The sequence below is a fragment of the Vanellus vanellus genome, assembly GCF_965231255.1.
Source record: "Vanellus vanellus genome assembly, chromosome: 8".
Classification (NCBI taxonomy): Eukaryota; Metazoa; Chordata; class Aves; order Charadriiformes; family Charadriidae; genus Vanellus; species Vanellus vanellus.
In genome coordinates, this window is record NC_138913.1 from 2486645 (window position 1) to 2503064 (window position 16420).

The following is a 16420-nucleotide window of genomic DNA, read 5'->3' on the forward strand; positions in this document are numbered from 1 at the left end:
TTTTAATTGATTACCTGTGAAGAAATTAGCAAATTAACACTTATTGTGCAGTAACTGAATGGGCTTTTATGGATACTTTCAATTTTTACAAGTGGACTAAGTGTTGATGGAATAAAGACATTTCTTAGGATTTTAGATAGGAAAGTTATTGGTGAGCCTTGATTATCTGGTGTGAGAATTTAGGGATACTGAGTGATGCCAAGCATCTGTGTGTTCTGTAACTTAGACATGAAAAGCAGATTGGAAAGTAATAGCTTTTCACAGAATTTTGGTAACATATGGGCTTATCTGGATCTAAGAACTCTTTGAAGATCTTTGAACTTGACTAAATGACTTAACCTTTGGCATGGTGGGTGGGTGTTTTGTGTGTGTTGGTTCGGGGGAAAGGGGGTGTGCATGCTGGCAGTCTACTCTCCAGCCTGATTTTTTTTTTTTTTATTATTTTTTATTTTTTCTCCAGTAGTTCTATAATTTGAGCACTTTGGGACTTGCTCTAATATGAATAATCGGGATTGGTTTTATTTTTCAACAGTAATAAAATAGAAAATCTTTATTCTCTGCTTGATCTGTGGACTTTTGTTCTTGTTTACTGATGAATTCTTGGCACAGAGGACTTCTTGTAGCTCCATTGCATAAAGTTGTGTCTTTATTTCCTGTTCTGTATATATATTGCAAGATTATTTTAATAGTTATTCATGGTAACCTACAGGTGAATCCGTTCATGCTACAAATGGAAATGCACTGCAGCTTGTTATACACCGAGTAGCAAATTTAGTATACTTTAATTTTCACTTTATGAAATTATCTTCCGCTGTCAAGAGCCTATTGCGTGTTTTGGATTTAATATAGACTTTATGGAAGCTTGCATAAAGTGTTCTTAAAACAAATATTTTAGGATTTGGGGCTTATAGGCAAAGAAAAAATGACAGCTATCTTATTAAAATGATAACATACTGTAAAATGAAGTTCTGTGGCATTAAGTGCAGCTTTTCCGTGCGCTGAAGCCTGGCACCGAGAGGATGCTGATAGTGGTCCCCTGGTCTGAGGTTAGCCCCGGCTCATCCCTGAACCCAGCCCGGGCTGCCGGCGGATGGATCTGTGAAATACTGGATGTGTTTTGGGCAATACGAAGCATCATTTTTCTTGTTGATCTTAATTTTTTGATTACCTGCAGCCTTGGTGTACTAGAGAAAGGTCAGTAGCCTTCCCTGAAGTAGTCAAAGCGTGATCTAAATTTCATTGTTCAGATTTGGCAGTTGCCACAGAAAAGCAGAGGTTGAAGGTTACCTCTTTCTTTAAAAGAAAGGGGGGGAAGAAACAGCATAGAAATTAAGTAGAAAAGGCAATTTGGATTGCAAAGTCAAAGACTTGAAGCTTACAGCATTCCAAACTTGCTTTGCAATACTGTCTGAATTCTGTCCTGTTGTCTGCAGGATGGTCTCTGTCCATACGCTCGCTCTTGCCCGGCGGTTCAGACAAGACCAAGCTAAATGGGGAATCGGGGCTCCTTCATTGAAGGGTCCTCTTGTCACGTGTGTCGTTGAAACTTGTTTTTGGCGTTGCAGAATTAGTCTTGAATTGTAGTAGCAGGTGGGTCTAATTAGCCTGGGGTGTAAGAGAGATTGGAGCTTCCCTCAGAGCTGGAGGAAATTAGGCAGGTTTGCGATATTGAGGTCTCGGAACAGTTGTATGTAAGGGGGAAATGTAAGTGGCAGTTTGTTTTGGGAGTAGTACTTACTGCTCTTCCTGGGATTTTATTTATTGGTAACATCTGCCTGTATACAAACACAGCATATCTGTTTGCGTACTTTGTGGGAAACCTGACTTTTCCTTATTTGTATTTTTTCCAATGTTTTTGTATAATTTCTTTGCTTTCTGAATGCATATTTTTGGTCTCCCAGAATATGATGTTGCATACCTTTCGCTTCCTTCCTGCTGTGAATCTAATCTCTTTAGCTTCAGTTATTTCAGTTTTCTTAACTTTATTGAATCTATAGTCTCATTTTTGTTGTCATGTTTAAAATGCTTGACTTCCGTTCTTCCTTAAGATTACATCTTCTGCCTTTTTTAAAATACGAAGTGAGTCTGTTCTTTGCTTATTCTTTTGGTCAGTCCCTTCCTTAAGCTTTTCAGTTTGGGGAGAAAGAAGCCTTAGCTCATATTTTGGTTTTCTGATGAATGCAGGGAAAAGCTGTTTGTAGGCAAACACCATTGTTGTCTTTATTTTCCAAAGTGTTTTGCGGTTCCCACTTGTCCCTGTGAGACTCGCAGTGCAGAGTCCTGATTTTCCTGGCCTAAGGAGGTGCGGGTTCACGTGTTCTGGAAGTGATGCAGCGTTCACTCAGTGTCATAGAATCCTAGAGTCACAGAATGCTTTAGGTTGGAAGGGACCTTGAAGACCATCCAGTCCCACTGCTCTGCCCTGGGCAGGGCCACCTCCCCCCAGCCCAGGTTGCTCCCAGCCCCGTCCAACCCGGCCTTGAACACCTCCAGGGATGGGGCAGCCACAGCTTCTCGGGGCACCCTGCCCCAGGGGCTCACCACCCACACAGGCAAGAATTTCTTCCTCATATCTCATCTAAATCTCCCCTCTTCCAGTTTGAAGCCATTCCCCCTTGTCCTGTCTCTACATGCCCTTGGAAAAAGTCCTTCCCCAGCCCTCCTCTAGGCCCCCTTTAGGGACTGGAAGGGGCTCTAAGGTCTCCCCAGAGGCTTCTCTTCTCCAGGCTGAACCCCCCCAACTCTCCCAGCCTGTCCTCGCCACAGAGGGGCTCCAGTATATCTGTATATATATATTTTGCTTCAGTCATAGCAAATCATCATTTCCTATGGCACTTCACAGAAGCTGAGAGCTCTCCGAAGAGCGCACACGCCAGCAGAGATCAAGAAGGTCGTGGTCTTACCTGCTTAAGCTCAGGAGTTCTTGTATGGTTTATTGCTGGCTTCCTGTTAGTTCCACTTCAGTTTTAGAAGTATTGCTGGCAGAGCTTATTTTATCATCTAAGATGAAATTGTTCTAGAGAATTATACTGCAAAGTTTGTTATTTTTGCCATTTTAGGTCTGTTATCTTAAAGCATTTAGTCTCTGTGCTTCCTTTGTTTCATCAAAACGTGGTAATACTACATAATGCATTTTAACTCATAATCTACAAAGCTGTTACTAAGTTAAGAAAATATATTTTAAGATTTTCATGCCTTTACTTGTGTGAGGAGTCCTTAAGATTTTTTTTCAGATTAGTAGAAGACTTAAGAGTTGAGATTGAGCTTAAACTTGTTAAATCTATTGTGTCGTGGTTACCTAGTGGGTTTTCTAATAGTCCTCTGTTACTATGACTGGATGGACTGCAAAGGAGAAAGGTTAATACAAGATAAACTTTTTCAAAAATATTCATTGCAGTGTACAACATTGGAAACACAGTAGTTACCCAGTTTAAAAATGGTTGACGGAATCTAAGTTTCAGTAGTGCTCAGGAATTGAAGGGAGCATTAGTGCTAGACTGTTCCTTTCTTCTTTGCCTGAGTTTTCCTTATTTACTTCACCCCTATTCATGACTGGGCTTAGGACATCTTTCCGTATTTCTCGAGCTGTGTTGCTTTATAAATACTGTTTGTAATCAATATAAATAAATACAATGAACTTAGGCAGAGTTCTTTTTAATTGTGAGGGCTGTAGCTCTGCAGCATTAAGGAAAAATAATGAAAAATTAAATATTTGCAAAGAACTTTGTACAATGATGGAAAACCCAGGAGACCTCCTCTTTGGAGGAGGTCAGGCTACGTCTCTGTGCGGATGCGTCACAGGTCAGCGTGGCTGGTGTTCTCCTGGTGCTACATCAGTAGGCTGTGTTGGGATGTGCCGGTCTGCATCCCTCAGCTCTCCTGTCCTGTACCGGGCAGATAAACCCTGTGCCCGTCTTAGCTACTGGAGGGCAAATGTATGGGAGAGACCCTGCGAGGTGATGCAGGTGCGGCAGCATACGCTAGATCCACTTTACAACTTTTTTTCTGCACTCTTCCCTTGAGAGATCCCCTGAAATAGGGCACGGCGGTCAGTTGGGGTTGGGCTGGGGGTCTGCAGACACGGAGGCAGCCGGACGTGACACCAGAGCTGCCCTGAAGACCCTTCTCCGTGTGCTGACTTGTTATCGGCGCTAACAAGTCTGGCCAAACTGGAGTTGGCTCTGCGTGAAGCCAATTCCGGATTGTCTGCATCTGTGCTCTGGGCTGATCTACAGCCCAGCTCAACTGCTCCGATAATTGAAGGATTGACTGACTAGTGTGTCCTGCGGAGATGGCTTCTGTGGAGTAGAACTTAACATTTTTGTTCAGATCTTCACTGTACTATCCCATTGATAGTCATCTGCCCGCCTCACCTGCGTGACAGGGACAGGGGACACAAGCTGTATCAGCTATTTTCTCTGATTGTAAAACCCAAAGGATAAACGATGCTTGGGGATCACTCTAGGCTAATGAGTTTTGTGGGTGCAAAAGATTGCAAATGAAAACGCAGTGACAGCTTCTCTAAAGAAAATGTGTATCAGTTTGTCAGTGCTGTTATAAGTACGTTATTACAAATTTGATGCGACAAGTCTACTTTTACTTTTTAAAAGCTGATTTTCTTTTATATAAATTCTACCTGCCATTTGTTCTCCTTAGACGCGTGAATGAACAGAAATGTAGGATTTGAGCATCCAGCTAATCTGAACTGAATCTGCTGTTATTCGCTCCTGCGAAAGGTAGATACGAAATCAAGCTCAAATTTGAGCTGAGGAAGTAAGCTCTCTAGCAAGAAATGTTTTAGATTCTGCAGTTACTTCTGTTTAAAGCAGTATATCCTTAAATAAGCAGAGGCCTTTCATCCAATGGAGGTGATTTGTGTTGCTGTAGGGTGCTTTTGTTTGCTTTGTGTTGGTTGTTGTTGGTTTTTTTGGTTTGTTTGGGTTTGTTTGTTCTTTTCTTTTACCATTTCTGATTCTGCAGAGTTCTCAGAAGTCATGGTTGCTTTGGAATAGTGAATGTCCATAGGGCGGTGGGCTGTAAATCTGTGCCTGCCTCGTCATGATGCCTGTAAAACCAGTGTCTTTGTGCCAAAAAGTAGATCTGATATCCAGAATATTGTTTTAGGACAAAACTTCTTCTACCTGAGGACTAAAGAACGCGTGGATGCTTTTTAAGTTGTGATGACATAATAAAATTCCATTTTGAGACAGAAAACGTTCTGTAGCTCATAATACGCCACTTAAGTGGTAATTTGATCTATTGTATGCGTGCTAATAGTGTGACCGACAATAGGAGATATTGTGTTGCAAGAGATGCCATCTGCTGAATGAAAGGCGAAGCTGAGGTTCTGACCTCCGGGGCCGCTCTGAAGGGCTCAGCGGCGGAATAGGTGTGTTAACCCCGGGATGCTGGGCACATTCCGGAGTCGCTAACAACATTCTTCCGAAATGTAATTTATAGCTTCATCTGGATGGAGTATTTTCTTTTGCTTATTCGATTGTTGAGCTTTATTAAACAGTTGTTGCCTTTTAAATTGAGTGATCTTTTGTATGTGGTTTTGCTTTTAAAGGCCTTTGGAGTTTTGTGCTCCAAGAGGTGCTAAATAAAATTTTTATACTGTTTTAAAAAATGCCCTTCCCTGCCCCCAGCCCTCTCGGTACTTAATGAAACTTTTCAATGAGGTGCCATCAGAACTTTTATGAAGATGTACGTCGTAATAGAAACTAATGCAAACTCGAACCGCTCTTTTCCTAAATATTCATTGTCTGCAGCTACTCCTGTACCATAGCAAAGAAGTATTGATCCACGATATGAAATAAAATTTAGAAAAAAATCTTAAATTCAGGAATAATGAAAAGGTTTTTTGGAAACATGCAGAAACAGTCATGTTGTACAATTTCTTGATCTTTTTTCATTCAAGTATATCGGTAACTACATACATTTATTACAGAGGAATGGATAACATGATTGAGAACAGAGTATCCTGTAGCCACGTAGGAACTTGTAACCAGGAACCAAATATGCGCACAAACCCTTGCACCTGTATGCAGTTTCTGGCATCATTGCGCCTGTAGAGTTGGCCTATTTATAGGTTTTCTGCAAAGTGTGTTTCAAATCTGAACTTGATATTATGAAGCTGTGTGCAAGTGTCTGCTCTGCAGGCTAAAGAGGGGGGTTTGGACACATCACCTGGGGTTTGCCGGGCTGTTGTTGGAACTTCATTATTAGTGGTAATGTATTTAATATGTAAATACAAACGCTTCCTAGCAGCTATAAATTCTTTGGTTATTTGGCAAGCAGAACGTAAGAATTTAAAGTTTTTAATGTTCGAGGAAAAAATTTCCTTCCTTTCCTTCTCCAATAGCTCCAAAGATCACTTTGGTAAGATTTTGGTACCCGATTATTTTGTTAATGGGTGAATACTACATAGTGTGTTCAATTTATTTTGCATTCTCCCTTCAGAGGAGAAGCAATGCTTTCTTTTTCACTTTTCTTTTGATAAATCAGCAGGTTTTTGTTTAAAAGCATTGCATTACTAAATGGTTTGCAAATGTGTTTGAAATAGTTGGACTATATAACAAATGCAGTGACAGTGAACAATGTATGACTGCTAAATTTTAATACTATGGATTTTGTGTAGATCACGATCAAGACCTCGTCAACGTTCTTATAGTCGAAGTAGTGAAAGATCCAGTCATAGGAGAACTCATAGCGGGTCTCGTGAAAGAGAGCGGCGTAAAGGCAGAGAGAAAGAAAAAATAAAAGAGAAGGGCAAAGGAAAAGAAAAGGAGATATGTGGCACGAAGCACGGGTAAGTGAAATGACAAACAATATAACTGTAATAAAAACAGGGAACAATTCAGTGTTGTTTTACTTTTTTTGTAATCAGTTTGCTTTATAGTACATGATAGTTCAAATTTCCACTTAGTTTATATAAACTATCTGTGAATAGTGTGATTCTTAGTATTTTAAAATTCTGGAATGTGACAACATTTCAAACTAAATGATGGTTTATTTTACAATTATTTTCCCCTTGATTTGCAAATATGCTAAATAACTTTTTTCAATTAATTAACATAAATATTCTTCCAATACATAATAACCACAATTTAAGGAAAAAAATGAGGAGACTATTTCCTACAAAAAGATGGTTTTCACTGTTCACACACCCCCTTCTCCGTTGTCAGAAGTTCCTGTTGGGCTTTAGTTGTGGCTCAAAGTACAGTTTCAGCAGAAGCGCGTGCTGTGGGTGAATGATGGAGTGCCTTTCAAAGCCTGCTGCCAACCTCATCTCTGCTCGAAATGACTTGGATTGTTGATCTTGTTTTTACAGATTTCAGAAAAGGCAATTTCTGTAATTACCTGTGCTTTATACACCTTGATCTCCTGCAGCCTCTACTGTGATGTTTATCTTATCCCTGTTTATGTGATTGGGTTTGAAAAGGAAGGTACCGGTGTGTCACTTCATGAATTTCCCTTTGGTTGATTCCCACTGAAACGCTAAATGGGAATTTATAGAGTAGCATCCTCCACCCACGTTCGTGGAGGTATCTCACAATTACCTCCGTGATTTTACGGCTTGATGATATTAGCTGGTATCATTACCTACTTGTCCATGGTTATGGCACAGATTATGTAAATATTCAGAATTATCTATTTGCGTGTGTTTTTCTTATTTGCAGTACATTACTTAGACTGCTGGGAACTTCAAGAGTAGCATTTTCCGCTCGTTTTAAGGGATAGCTTCCTCATTTTACCAAACCATGCGGGATATTTGTCTCTTCTTGTTGTGGGTGTTTCCAGCAATTAGCAGCATTCGATGTAAACGGACCCCCTGAGATGTTTGCAGTGTGTCTGATAAGTGATAAACAAGATGCCTTTTACCCATTTACCTGAAGTTCAAATATATTTTGATACTTCTAGAAGACTTGACGAGAAGCCTGCATGTTCCAGCTGTTATGGTTTGAGAAACCCATCACAATTTATTGTTGTTTAGCCAATCGTTCTATCACCCAGTGACCCCTCCCCACCTGGGAAAGGGACTCGGGGAAAACTCAAGGAAACCCAGGAGTTGAAGTATAAGCTGATTTAATAGAGTAAGATTAGATAATTAACATTAATAGCACTAGAGAACCAATATTGATCCCGACACCAATACAGAATATGCAAGGATTGTCCTCAGCCCATTCCATCCGTAGAAGCCGTGCACTCCCGGCAGTGACAGCACATGTGGGACCCTGTGAGCGCTGCGGCTTCGGGAGGAAGGGAAGGGCTCAGGGCTCCGGCACCGGGCGAGGAGTTCTCTGGATCACCACCATCAAGGGAGAGAGGGAACTCCTCAGCAAAGTTTCTAATTGATACTGAATGTGCCGTTGATAGTCTGCACTAACCTGTTGGCAGCTTGGGGCAAGTGCCCGGGTCTCGCTCCTCCTCATCCCCGCACCCGGGGAGCTCGGAGGCACTGAGACCTTGAAACCCGCACACCACAGCTGGCTAGAAATTGAATATTTTCACAATTTCAGACACTTTAGTCTTCTAAAAGTGCAGTCTTCCCAAGTATTAGAAGAGAAATTAGTCCTGTGTCGCTCAAACCAGGACACCAGCCAAAATTTTGTGTTTTTTTTTTTAATTGAAGTAGAAAAGTAGGGAAAGGACCCATACTGAGCACATAACATTTGGTGTGTGAGAGGTTTTCTGGACTTTATGTAGAAGCACATCTTAAATCATGTTGGAGTATACGCAGTGCTCATTTAGCATACTGCCTGACTTTATGCCCTTTTATAACAAGGATCGATACGAGATTGCTGTAGGAAGAACACAGAATTGCCCAGAATTTTTTTGGAAGCAAGCAATTTACCTTTATATTTTGATAACTTACGAAGTTGCTTATGCTAAATTTGAAAACCAAATGCCCCGTTTGGGTCGTTTCCAAAGTTGTTAGGACAAAAAGTACAAATTGATCATAGAAACGTTTTACAACAGTCCATTTTCCTCTGAGCTCAGGTACTGACTGGTGGGCTTTGTACAGGGATTTCTTCCTTGGAGCATTATTAGACTACAAAATGAATTGTACCTAGGATGATGCTGATATAATCTGTGCTTCATAAACTTTTCTGAGGGGGGACGACGTTTTTCAGTTTAATCAAATAGTGATCAAAGTATATCTGTGCAGAGAATATGGATCTGAGAAGCTTTTTCCCTTTACAGTTATTTGTCATTCCGAAGACTGAGACTTGTATCAGCATCGCATTATTGTCTGTTAAGGGCTTTGCAAAGCAACGTATTTGAATACAGAGAGAAGAGAGAGCTCTTTGATGGAATTGCTACTTGCAATTCCTGCACAATTATTTGTCTGTGGAATAGGCTGTCACAGCCCCAGAGAGAGTGAATTAGGAACCTGCACTTTTCCTTAAATGCGTGTATGTGGGAACACTGAGTGACTTTTCTCTTTGCCTTGTGTGTGCTCCAGGAAAATAAGGACAAATAAAATGTTTTACAGTTGTGTTTTCGTATGAGGCTTCCTCAAACCTCCCAAGCTCTCGGCTTTCTTCCTCTGTATCATTTATTTAAGTATTTCTTTTCCTTTTGGGTGAAAAGTATGGGAAAGAAGAGCTCTTCTTGGGCAAGGAAGCTCACCTGTCTTTGGTTCATACATGTATAGGACGGAGGATGGCACAACACGAACTGAGTGAACCTTTTCCCTGTGTAAGTCTATTGGCCTCTGGCTTTTTTTTCTTTGCTGCAGCAGGGAGATTCGATGGTTCGTTTGTTCTGTCTTGATGCTCATTCCTGAGGAAAGCTCCAAGATAGAATTTTTTTGTTTTCCAGTAACTCTAAGGCCTTTTGTAGTTGGCTGTGGTCAGCAGAAGGTAGCAAGTTGGTCTTGTTGATATTTTTGAGGGTATATGTTATAATTTAGGATTTTTGTCTTGTAGTGGTGTCAGATGCCCTTTTGTGGGTCTGGTTAGAATTATAACTCTTATTATAGCTTGCCTCCGCAGCCGAGCGTCTTAGCAGCTTCTGGGACTGGGGTCTGTCCTGCAGCATGACGGTTCGCTGCCTTGGCTGGAGCTCCACTGCTCACCCGATTCACTTAGTGCTGGAGTAGACCGGGAAGCACTAAAACGATTTGCTCCGTCAGCTGTCTTTGCGGAGAGACAGTAAACAGAGATAGGTGATGCCTCTTCAGAATGTGTGGGTTTTTTCTTGTTTTAACTTGGATTTGGTTTGGACAGGAAAAAAAATAAGTCTTTTCTTTTTCCTCCTGACATGTTCTGCTGTAGCTAACACAATGATGGTGCTGGTTTTTTCACCTTGTCCTTCCCATATTTTTTTTTTTTTTCTCTGAAGTATGAGGAAGAAAGTCTAAGTGGACACAAAAAATGACTGTCAAGTGTAGATGTGGATGTGAAATACTGAGAGGAATCTGTTGTAGATGACTGTCCAAGTGAATGAATTTCTAGATCTAGTGTCCAGATCAGCACTGAAAGTAAGGTTATGCTACAGAGCCTTTCTAGAAGCTCCAACAGCAGGGGAGCCGGAGAGGAAGAAACAGTCCTCTGACCTCTGTATTTAGAAGAGATCGTTACATGTACTCCAAGACACATCAAGGGCCAGATCTAGTTTTCAGTTTGAATTAATGTATGTTTGCAATGTATGTATTAAAAATGGCTGCTTTAAAGTTATAACGAAGATCATCCTAAAGCCAGATTGTGGGAAGACGGAATATAAATTATCGAGTGCCGGTTGACTTTATAGTTTAGCTTTGCATAACAGAAGGTGTTTCAGTTTGTCAGCACTGCAGGTTATCTCATCCAAGCAGTCATCTATCTGGGACTTGACTGTTCCTCTAAAGTGGAGAATCAAAATACAATTTTTGCACTAATTAGGAAGTAAATTGTTTTACTTGTTTGTGGCTCATATAAACTCTAATGATAATTTTCTTTTCTGCACTTGGCTTGTCTACACTGGTAGATGTGAGGGGTGAAAGGCTTGTGTTTGCTTCTCAGATCAGGGCAACTTTGGGTTCTTTCAAAGTTGATCATATCTTCACAATGAACATCTTGAGAGATTTTAAAAGTAAAAAAAAGTCTGCCATAGTAATCCAGCTGTCCTTTGGCATTCTCCATTTCAGTGAAGATTCTTTAAGGTTGAGGGCTGAACTTGAACGTTGGAGAAGTGTCAGCTGTTTTGTGGAGAACAGGCTGGTACAGTCATAGCAAACTGGCTGAACTCTTCTGTTCTTACAGTCTGAAATGTTTTAAGGGATATACTATTTGTTCAGCCATGATGGAGAGAGATTGTGGTAACAGCTGCTTTGAATTTTGGAAGCTCATTTACAGCATCTGACAGTACTTGGTGAAAAAACCTGGCATTAAGAGCAGCCTAACGAGCTTTGAAATAGTTTTGTACTCGCTTAAAAGGTAAAGCGATGCAAACTGAGAAGGTGTCCCAGCAGCACGCCCGAAATAGTCATAAACAAAAAAATCATCCATCTTTCAGATTTTCGGGATTATTTCATTTCCAGTGAAAACTCTTTGCAAAACAAAGCTGATCACAAGCAGGTAGCAAGAAATGTTCTGAACTAGTTCGTATTTGACTGTGGTAGTGCTACTTATTTTCCTCCCGTTTTGCAATTAATCTGAACTAACCAGTTTGCTTTTGCTGCTTTGGTCTCCTACTCTCATAACAGTTCTTCCAACTGTATTCCCCCCCCCCCCCCCCCTTTTTTTTTTTGTTTGTTTTGAATTTCTGTTGCAGTGCATGGGAGAAAGAGCTTTATTGCCTGGAAGGATATATATATATAAAAAAAGTCAATAAATGGTATGGCTTTTTCTGAAAAACTGTTGCCAGCGTTTCCAAAGTAAAAGCACTTGCTTGGCCTTGCAGCCTTTTCTTTTCATCCAGTCTCCCAGGCCAAGTTTCAAATCATATTGCTCTGTTTGTAATAACAATATTGTTCTCTAGTTATGACCCGTGACTGCAGTAGTGATGTTGTGCGCATTATTGCTTTGGACCATTACTACGTGCTAGAACTCTCCCAGCGCTCGCGCTTTGTAATTAGCACACACGTGGCTGCCTTTCCTCTTCTCACGAAAGTTTAACTGACAAGTGCTGTATGGAGGTGTTAGCACACCTTTGTAATTTTTACAGGACGCACAATATCTCCTGATATATTATGAAGTGTTATAAATAAAATGTATATTGGTCCTTACTTTATCAATTCCATTTTGTGATGCATTATCATTTTCTGTTAACTCTGCAAAATTTTATAATGCGTGGTCGACATCTGGTGTCTGGTTCTTACCAATAAGTTTTAGTCCAGTGATTTTCTTTTATTAAATTTTTGTTTATTTGAAAAAAGCAAAGCTTTAGTTTTCTTTGTTCCGCCAAAGTAGTTTATCGGGTCCTACCTTTGGCTGTCCCATTTCCTGTTTTTCTTCTCCTGCTTTTGTTTTTTTTCCCTTGCAAAAATGAATCAATGTAAGAGTATGAACTCTGGGCTAAACCCCCCCAAAATGGGTAGCATTGATCAGAAAAGGTCACTGAATACAAAGGGGGAGGAGCCTTCTCTCTGCATCAAAGGAACGGGACAGGTTTGGTTTAATTTCCAGCGGCTTCTCAAGAAGGGAGTTGAAGTTCTCACAGTAGGCTCTTGCTGTGTAGTTTTGATTGATTATGGGAAAATTAGTGATAGCCCTCCTGGAAGTATAATGATGTACTTTGTCCTATCAGTCTTACTTTAAAAAAAAAAAATTTAAAAAATCTTGTTGGTTGTTTGGTAAAGCTGAATTGCACTAATTTCTAGAGAGAAACATATGCTTAAAAATAAGATTTGAACAAACGACAGTGGGCTTTTTACTACAGAATAAGATTAATAAGATTAATAAGATTAAAAATAGGATTTGAACGAATGACAGTGGGCTTTTTACTACAGAATCCTTTCTTCCCATTGAAAAAGATTGTGTCCCAACAAAATAGGAAAACAAGGTGCTAGATACAGTCTGGATTATCCATCAAATGCTAATTTATTGAAAGTACTATATTTCGAAGAGCTAAGTTACAGGTAAGCAAAACGGCTTTCTCCTGTTCCAACAGCGCGAGTATTACTTGGGCTCTGCATCAAGGCTGTGGTTGGAAGAGGTTCAAGCTTCAGTTCTGCTGTTCCTTTCTGGGGAGGTCTCCGGGTGCCTTTGGCTCACGTACCATTGCCCCCCTAAGATGAAACAACCCTAGCGTGCTTTTTCCAGCGTGCAAATGTGCTGTGTATGTATGGGTTTTATTCCGGCGTCCCCGTAGATAGGGCTAAAGCAGGCTTCCAGCCAGTCCCAGAATGGAATGTTTATTTTATACACCTATGGCACCTAAGGGATACTTCTTTATCACTGTCTTTTAGACTTCCAGCACCTGACACTTATTTTGTTTCCTTCTTTTTCCTTCACTTGAGACTTGGTTTAAGAAGTGATATATCACGTTCACCGGAAAGCAGCAATTATTTCCTTGTAATGAAACAGAGCAACCCCTCCTCCCCTCCCGTGTTTCTTTGGCTTCAAAGCTTAATGCAGCCGTCCGGTTTGAAAGCGTTGGTCTTTTCTGTATGGTATATGAATTGCTAATATCGTATTAGCTAGACTATATCCCGAGTCTCGGACGTTAGTGACCTTTTAAAAACGCACTGTAGATTTTGAGGTGTTTTTTCTAAGCGTTGCAAGGCGGCTTATTCGACAGGCGTACTGGCACTGCAGGTTTGTCTTACAGATGCAATGAGATATGTTCTGTAGTACTTTAAAGGTATCAACATCAGTAAGTGTTCCTAACAGGTATTTTTCAAAGGTGGTATTACATCTGGGAAACACAGGTATTTTTAGTATTCCTAAAAATAATGGTACACAGTTGTGTTAAATCATGACTTGAGGACTAGGTCAGAGTGACGTAGGAAACTTGTCACCGGGTGCCTCCAGGCTTTGTTGGACTGGCCGTGTCATGTCACTCGGGGCGGGTGAGGCCGGGTCTCGTGGGTCTCGGCCGTGGACGGGGCGTGCTGCGGGGTCCTTGGGCCGCGTGCTTCTGTGTCCCCTTCCACGAGGTAGACCTGATGACCTGAAAGCTCCGTCACTGATGGACATCTTTCCACTCCCAAATCCCGCGTTTAGAGCAGCAGCTTTTGTCTACTAGTAGTCTTCAGATGTCCAAGTCTTCAAAACGAGGTGTTTTATAGTACTGATAGAGGAACGACTGAGGGATCTGGGGTTGTTTAGCCTGGAGAAGAGGAGGCTGAGGGGAGACCTTATCACCCTCTACAAGTACCTGAAAGGAGGTTTTAGAGAGGTGGGGGTGACCTCTTCTCCCTGGTGACAAGTGATAGGACAAGAGGAAACGGGTTCAAGTTATGTCAGGGCAGGTTTAGATTGGATATTAGGAAGCATTTTTTCACTGAAAGGGTTATTAAACATTGGAATAAGCTGCCCAGAGAGGTGGTGGATTCACCATCCCTGGAGGTGTTTAAGAAAAGGGTAGATGAGGTGCTTAGGGACATGGTTTAGGAGTGGTGGTGTTTTTATCAGGGTAGGTTAATGGTTGGACTTGATGATCTTAAAGGTCCCTTCCAACCTCACTAATTCTATGATTCTATGATTCTATGATTTACTTAAACACATAATTATACCACTGCAATATTTTTCCACGATTTTTTGTTTCGCTAATCAAAGCATTACATTCATCTTTTATTTGTGCTTTTTTTTCATTCACTTGTTGTTTTAAAACAACTTGCATGCATGTTTGCATTGACCTGTACGTGTGTGCTGTTGAATTTTGATGTTTAAAGTCTTGATTAGCTCGAAAACGTGCAAGTTCTGGCCTTCTCAGATGTGATTTTCATAAGGATCATTGTTCATTGTTGAATTGGAGGGAAAAAACCTACTAAAAACTTGTTAGCTTGAAATAACTTTTCCTAGATTTATGGCTTTCACCCTAGCTTTCTTAGTTGCAGAATTTTGGATTACTTTCTAAATGGTTTTTGACAATTTTTAATGGAATAAATTAAGAGCAGCTTCTCACTTGTTATGAAAAAAGAAGTGTTGTGCCATTAATCAAACCCGACCACCATTTTAATTTCTGATACTTAATAAGGCTGTTGATACTTTTTTTTTTTTTTTTTTCATTAATGGGTTCATAGCTTCTTAAATACTTTGACGTATTACGGAGCTGAAGAGTTGTTTGTTTTTTTTTTTTTTTTCAAATACAGTCTTTTGGTTTTCCTTTTAATTCCGTATGTTTGGTCTTGAAACGTTTGCTGAGGTCCCTCTGTGGAGGGGACCTTTCCCAGTGGCATGGAACCAAAGCATTTGCCGCGTTTTATATCCCGTGCGCGGCCCTGGCAGCGTCCCAGCAGGGTCTGCGGACGGTACTCGGGCGATAAATGCCTGTTGATGAGCTTTTCAGCGCTTGGCAGAAGACATTAGAAGTAAATTGGGAATATTGGACTTCTCAGAGTTTGACAGCAGTCAGACGCTCCTGGAGCTTGTCATATCTCTTTTTTTTTTTTTTTTCCCCCTCACCTCTTTCCACACTCGGCAGTAGGAAGTCGTTTATGGTAATTTTCTCTTATTTGCATATAGGTTATAGAGTTCTGTGGCGCAAAGCGCGCTCAGAACTCCTTTTAAGTGTCTGTTCAGATCAAAGCAGGTCTGTGTGATAGCTGTTGTCTGACACCAAGCTGTGTGGTGTTGTTTTCATTAAACATTTATCATACTTCCAGTGCGACAGCAGGCAACTTTGTGCTTGGGCAACATGTTTTCATGCAAAATTTATTGAAAAAGACGAGACGTTGTAAAGAGATCTTGTTGCCTTTCACCAGTGGCGAAGGGTAAATGTTTGATTGGAAGGAAAGATACCCCTAGCACGGCTTGGTGGTGCGTTACGCTGAAGAGCTGCGAAATGCTCGGCTTTTAATTAACGCCTAAATATATCTTAAAATTGTTTATTCTGAGAAACTTTGCTTTGACAGATCACATGAACGTTTTTTCGGTTTCATTCTACTTGGTTTTAACAATGGTTTATTATGGGCCCATAACAATGGGATAGGCTACCATTTGTGAATTAAATGCTGACTTAACAGGAGGGACTAATACCCTAAATTTTTTCATAGCTCTGCGCATATCAACATAGACTGTTGCGTATAAGACTGTTTGAGAAAGTTGGGAATTTTGAGGGTAATCTTTGCAGTATAAACCTCATCTTTTTGACAAAAATCGGTACTACGTTTAATTGATAACGTACTACTTTAGAGTAAAGCACGATTGACTGTTCATATCTAAGGAATATTTCATTCTTCCAGTGATGTATTTTTGTTTTGAAGCACTTCTACTGTAAACCAAACTTCCAGCTTGAAATCAGAGGCTTGGCCCCTTCCCTTAATTAG

General features: G+C 40.6%; 1 protein-coding gene across 4 annotated transcripts in view; it reads left to right on the forward strand.

Moving 5' to 3' along the window:
* Positions 1-16420, forward strand: part of RSRC1 (arginine and serine rich coiled-coil 1) — a 182516-nt gene that overhangs the window by 32021 nt on the left and 134075 nt on the right. For 3 of the 4 annotated variants that reach the window (XM_082487297.1, XM_082487298.1, XM_082487299.1), the window contains exon 4: positions 6641-6811. The exons of the other annotated variant lie outside the window; for it this stretch is intronic. In XM_082487297.1, coding sequence (XP_082343423.1) covers positions 6641-6811 — 171 coding nt within the window. The remainder of the gene's footprint in view (positions 1-6640; positions 6812-16420) is intronic. 4 annotated transcript variants of the gene reach the window in all.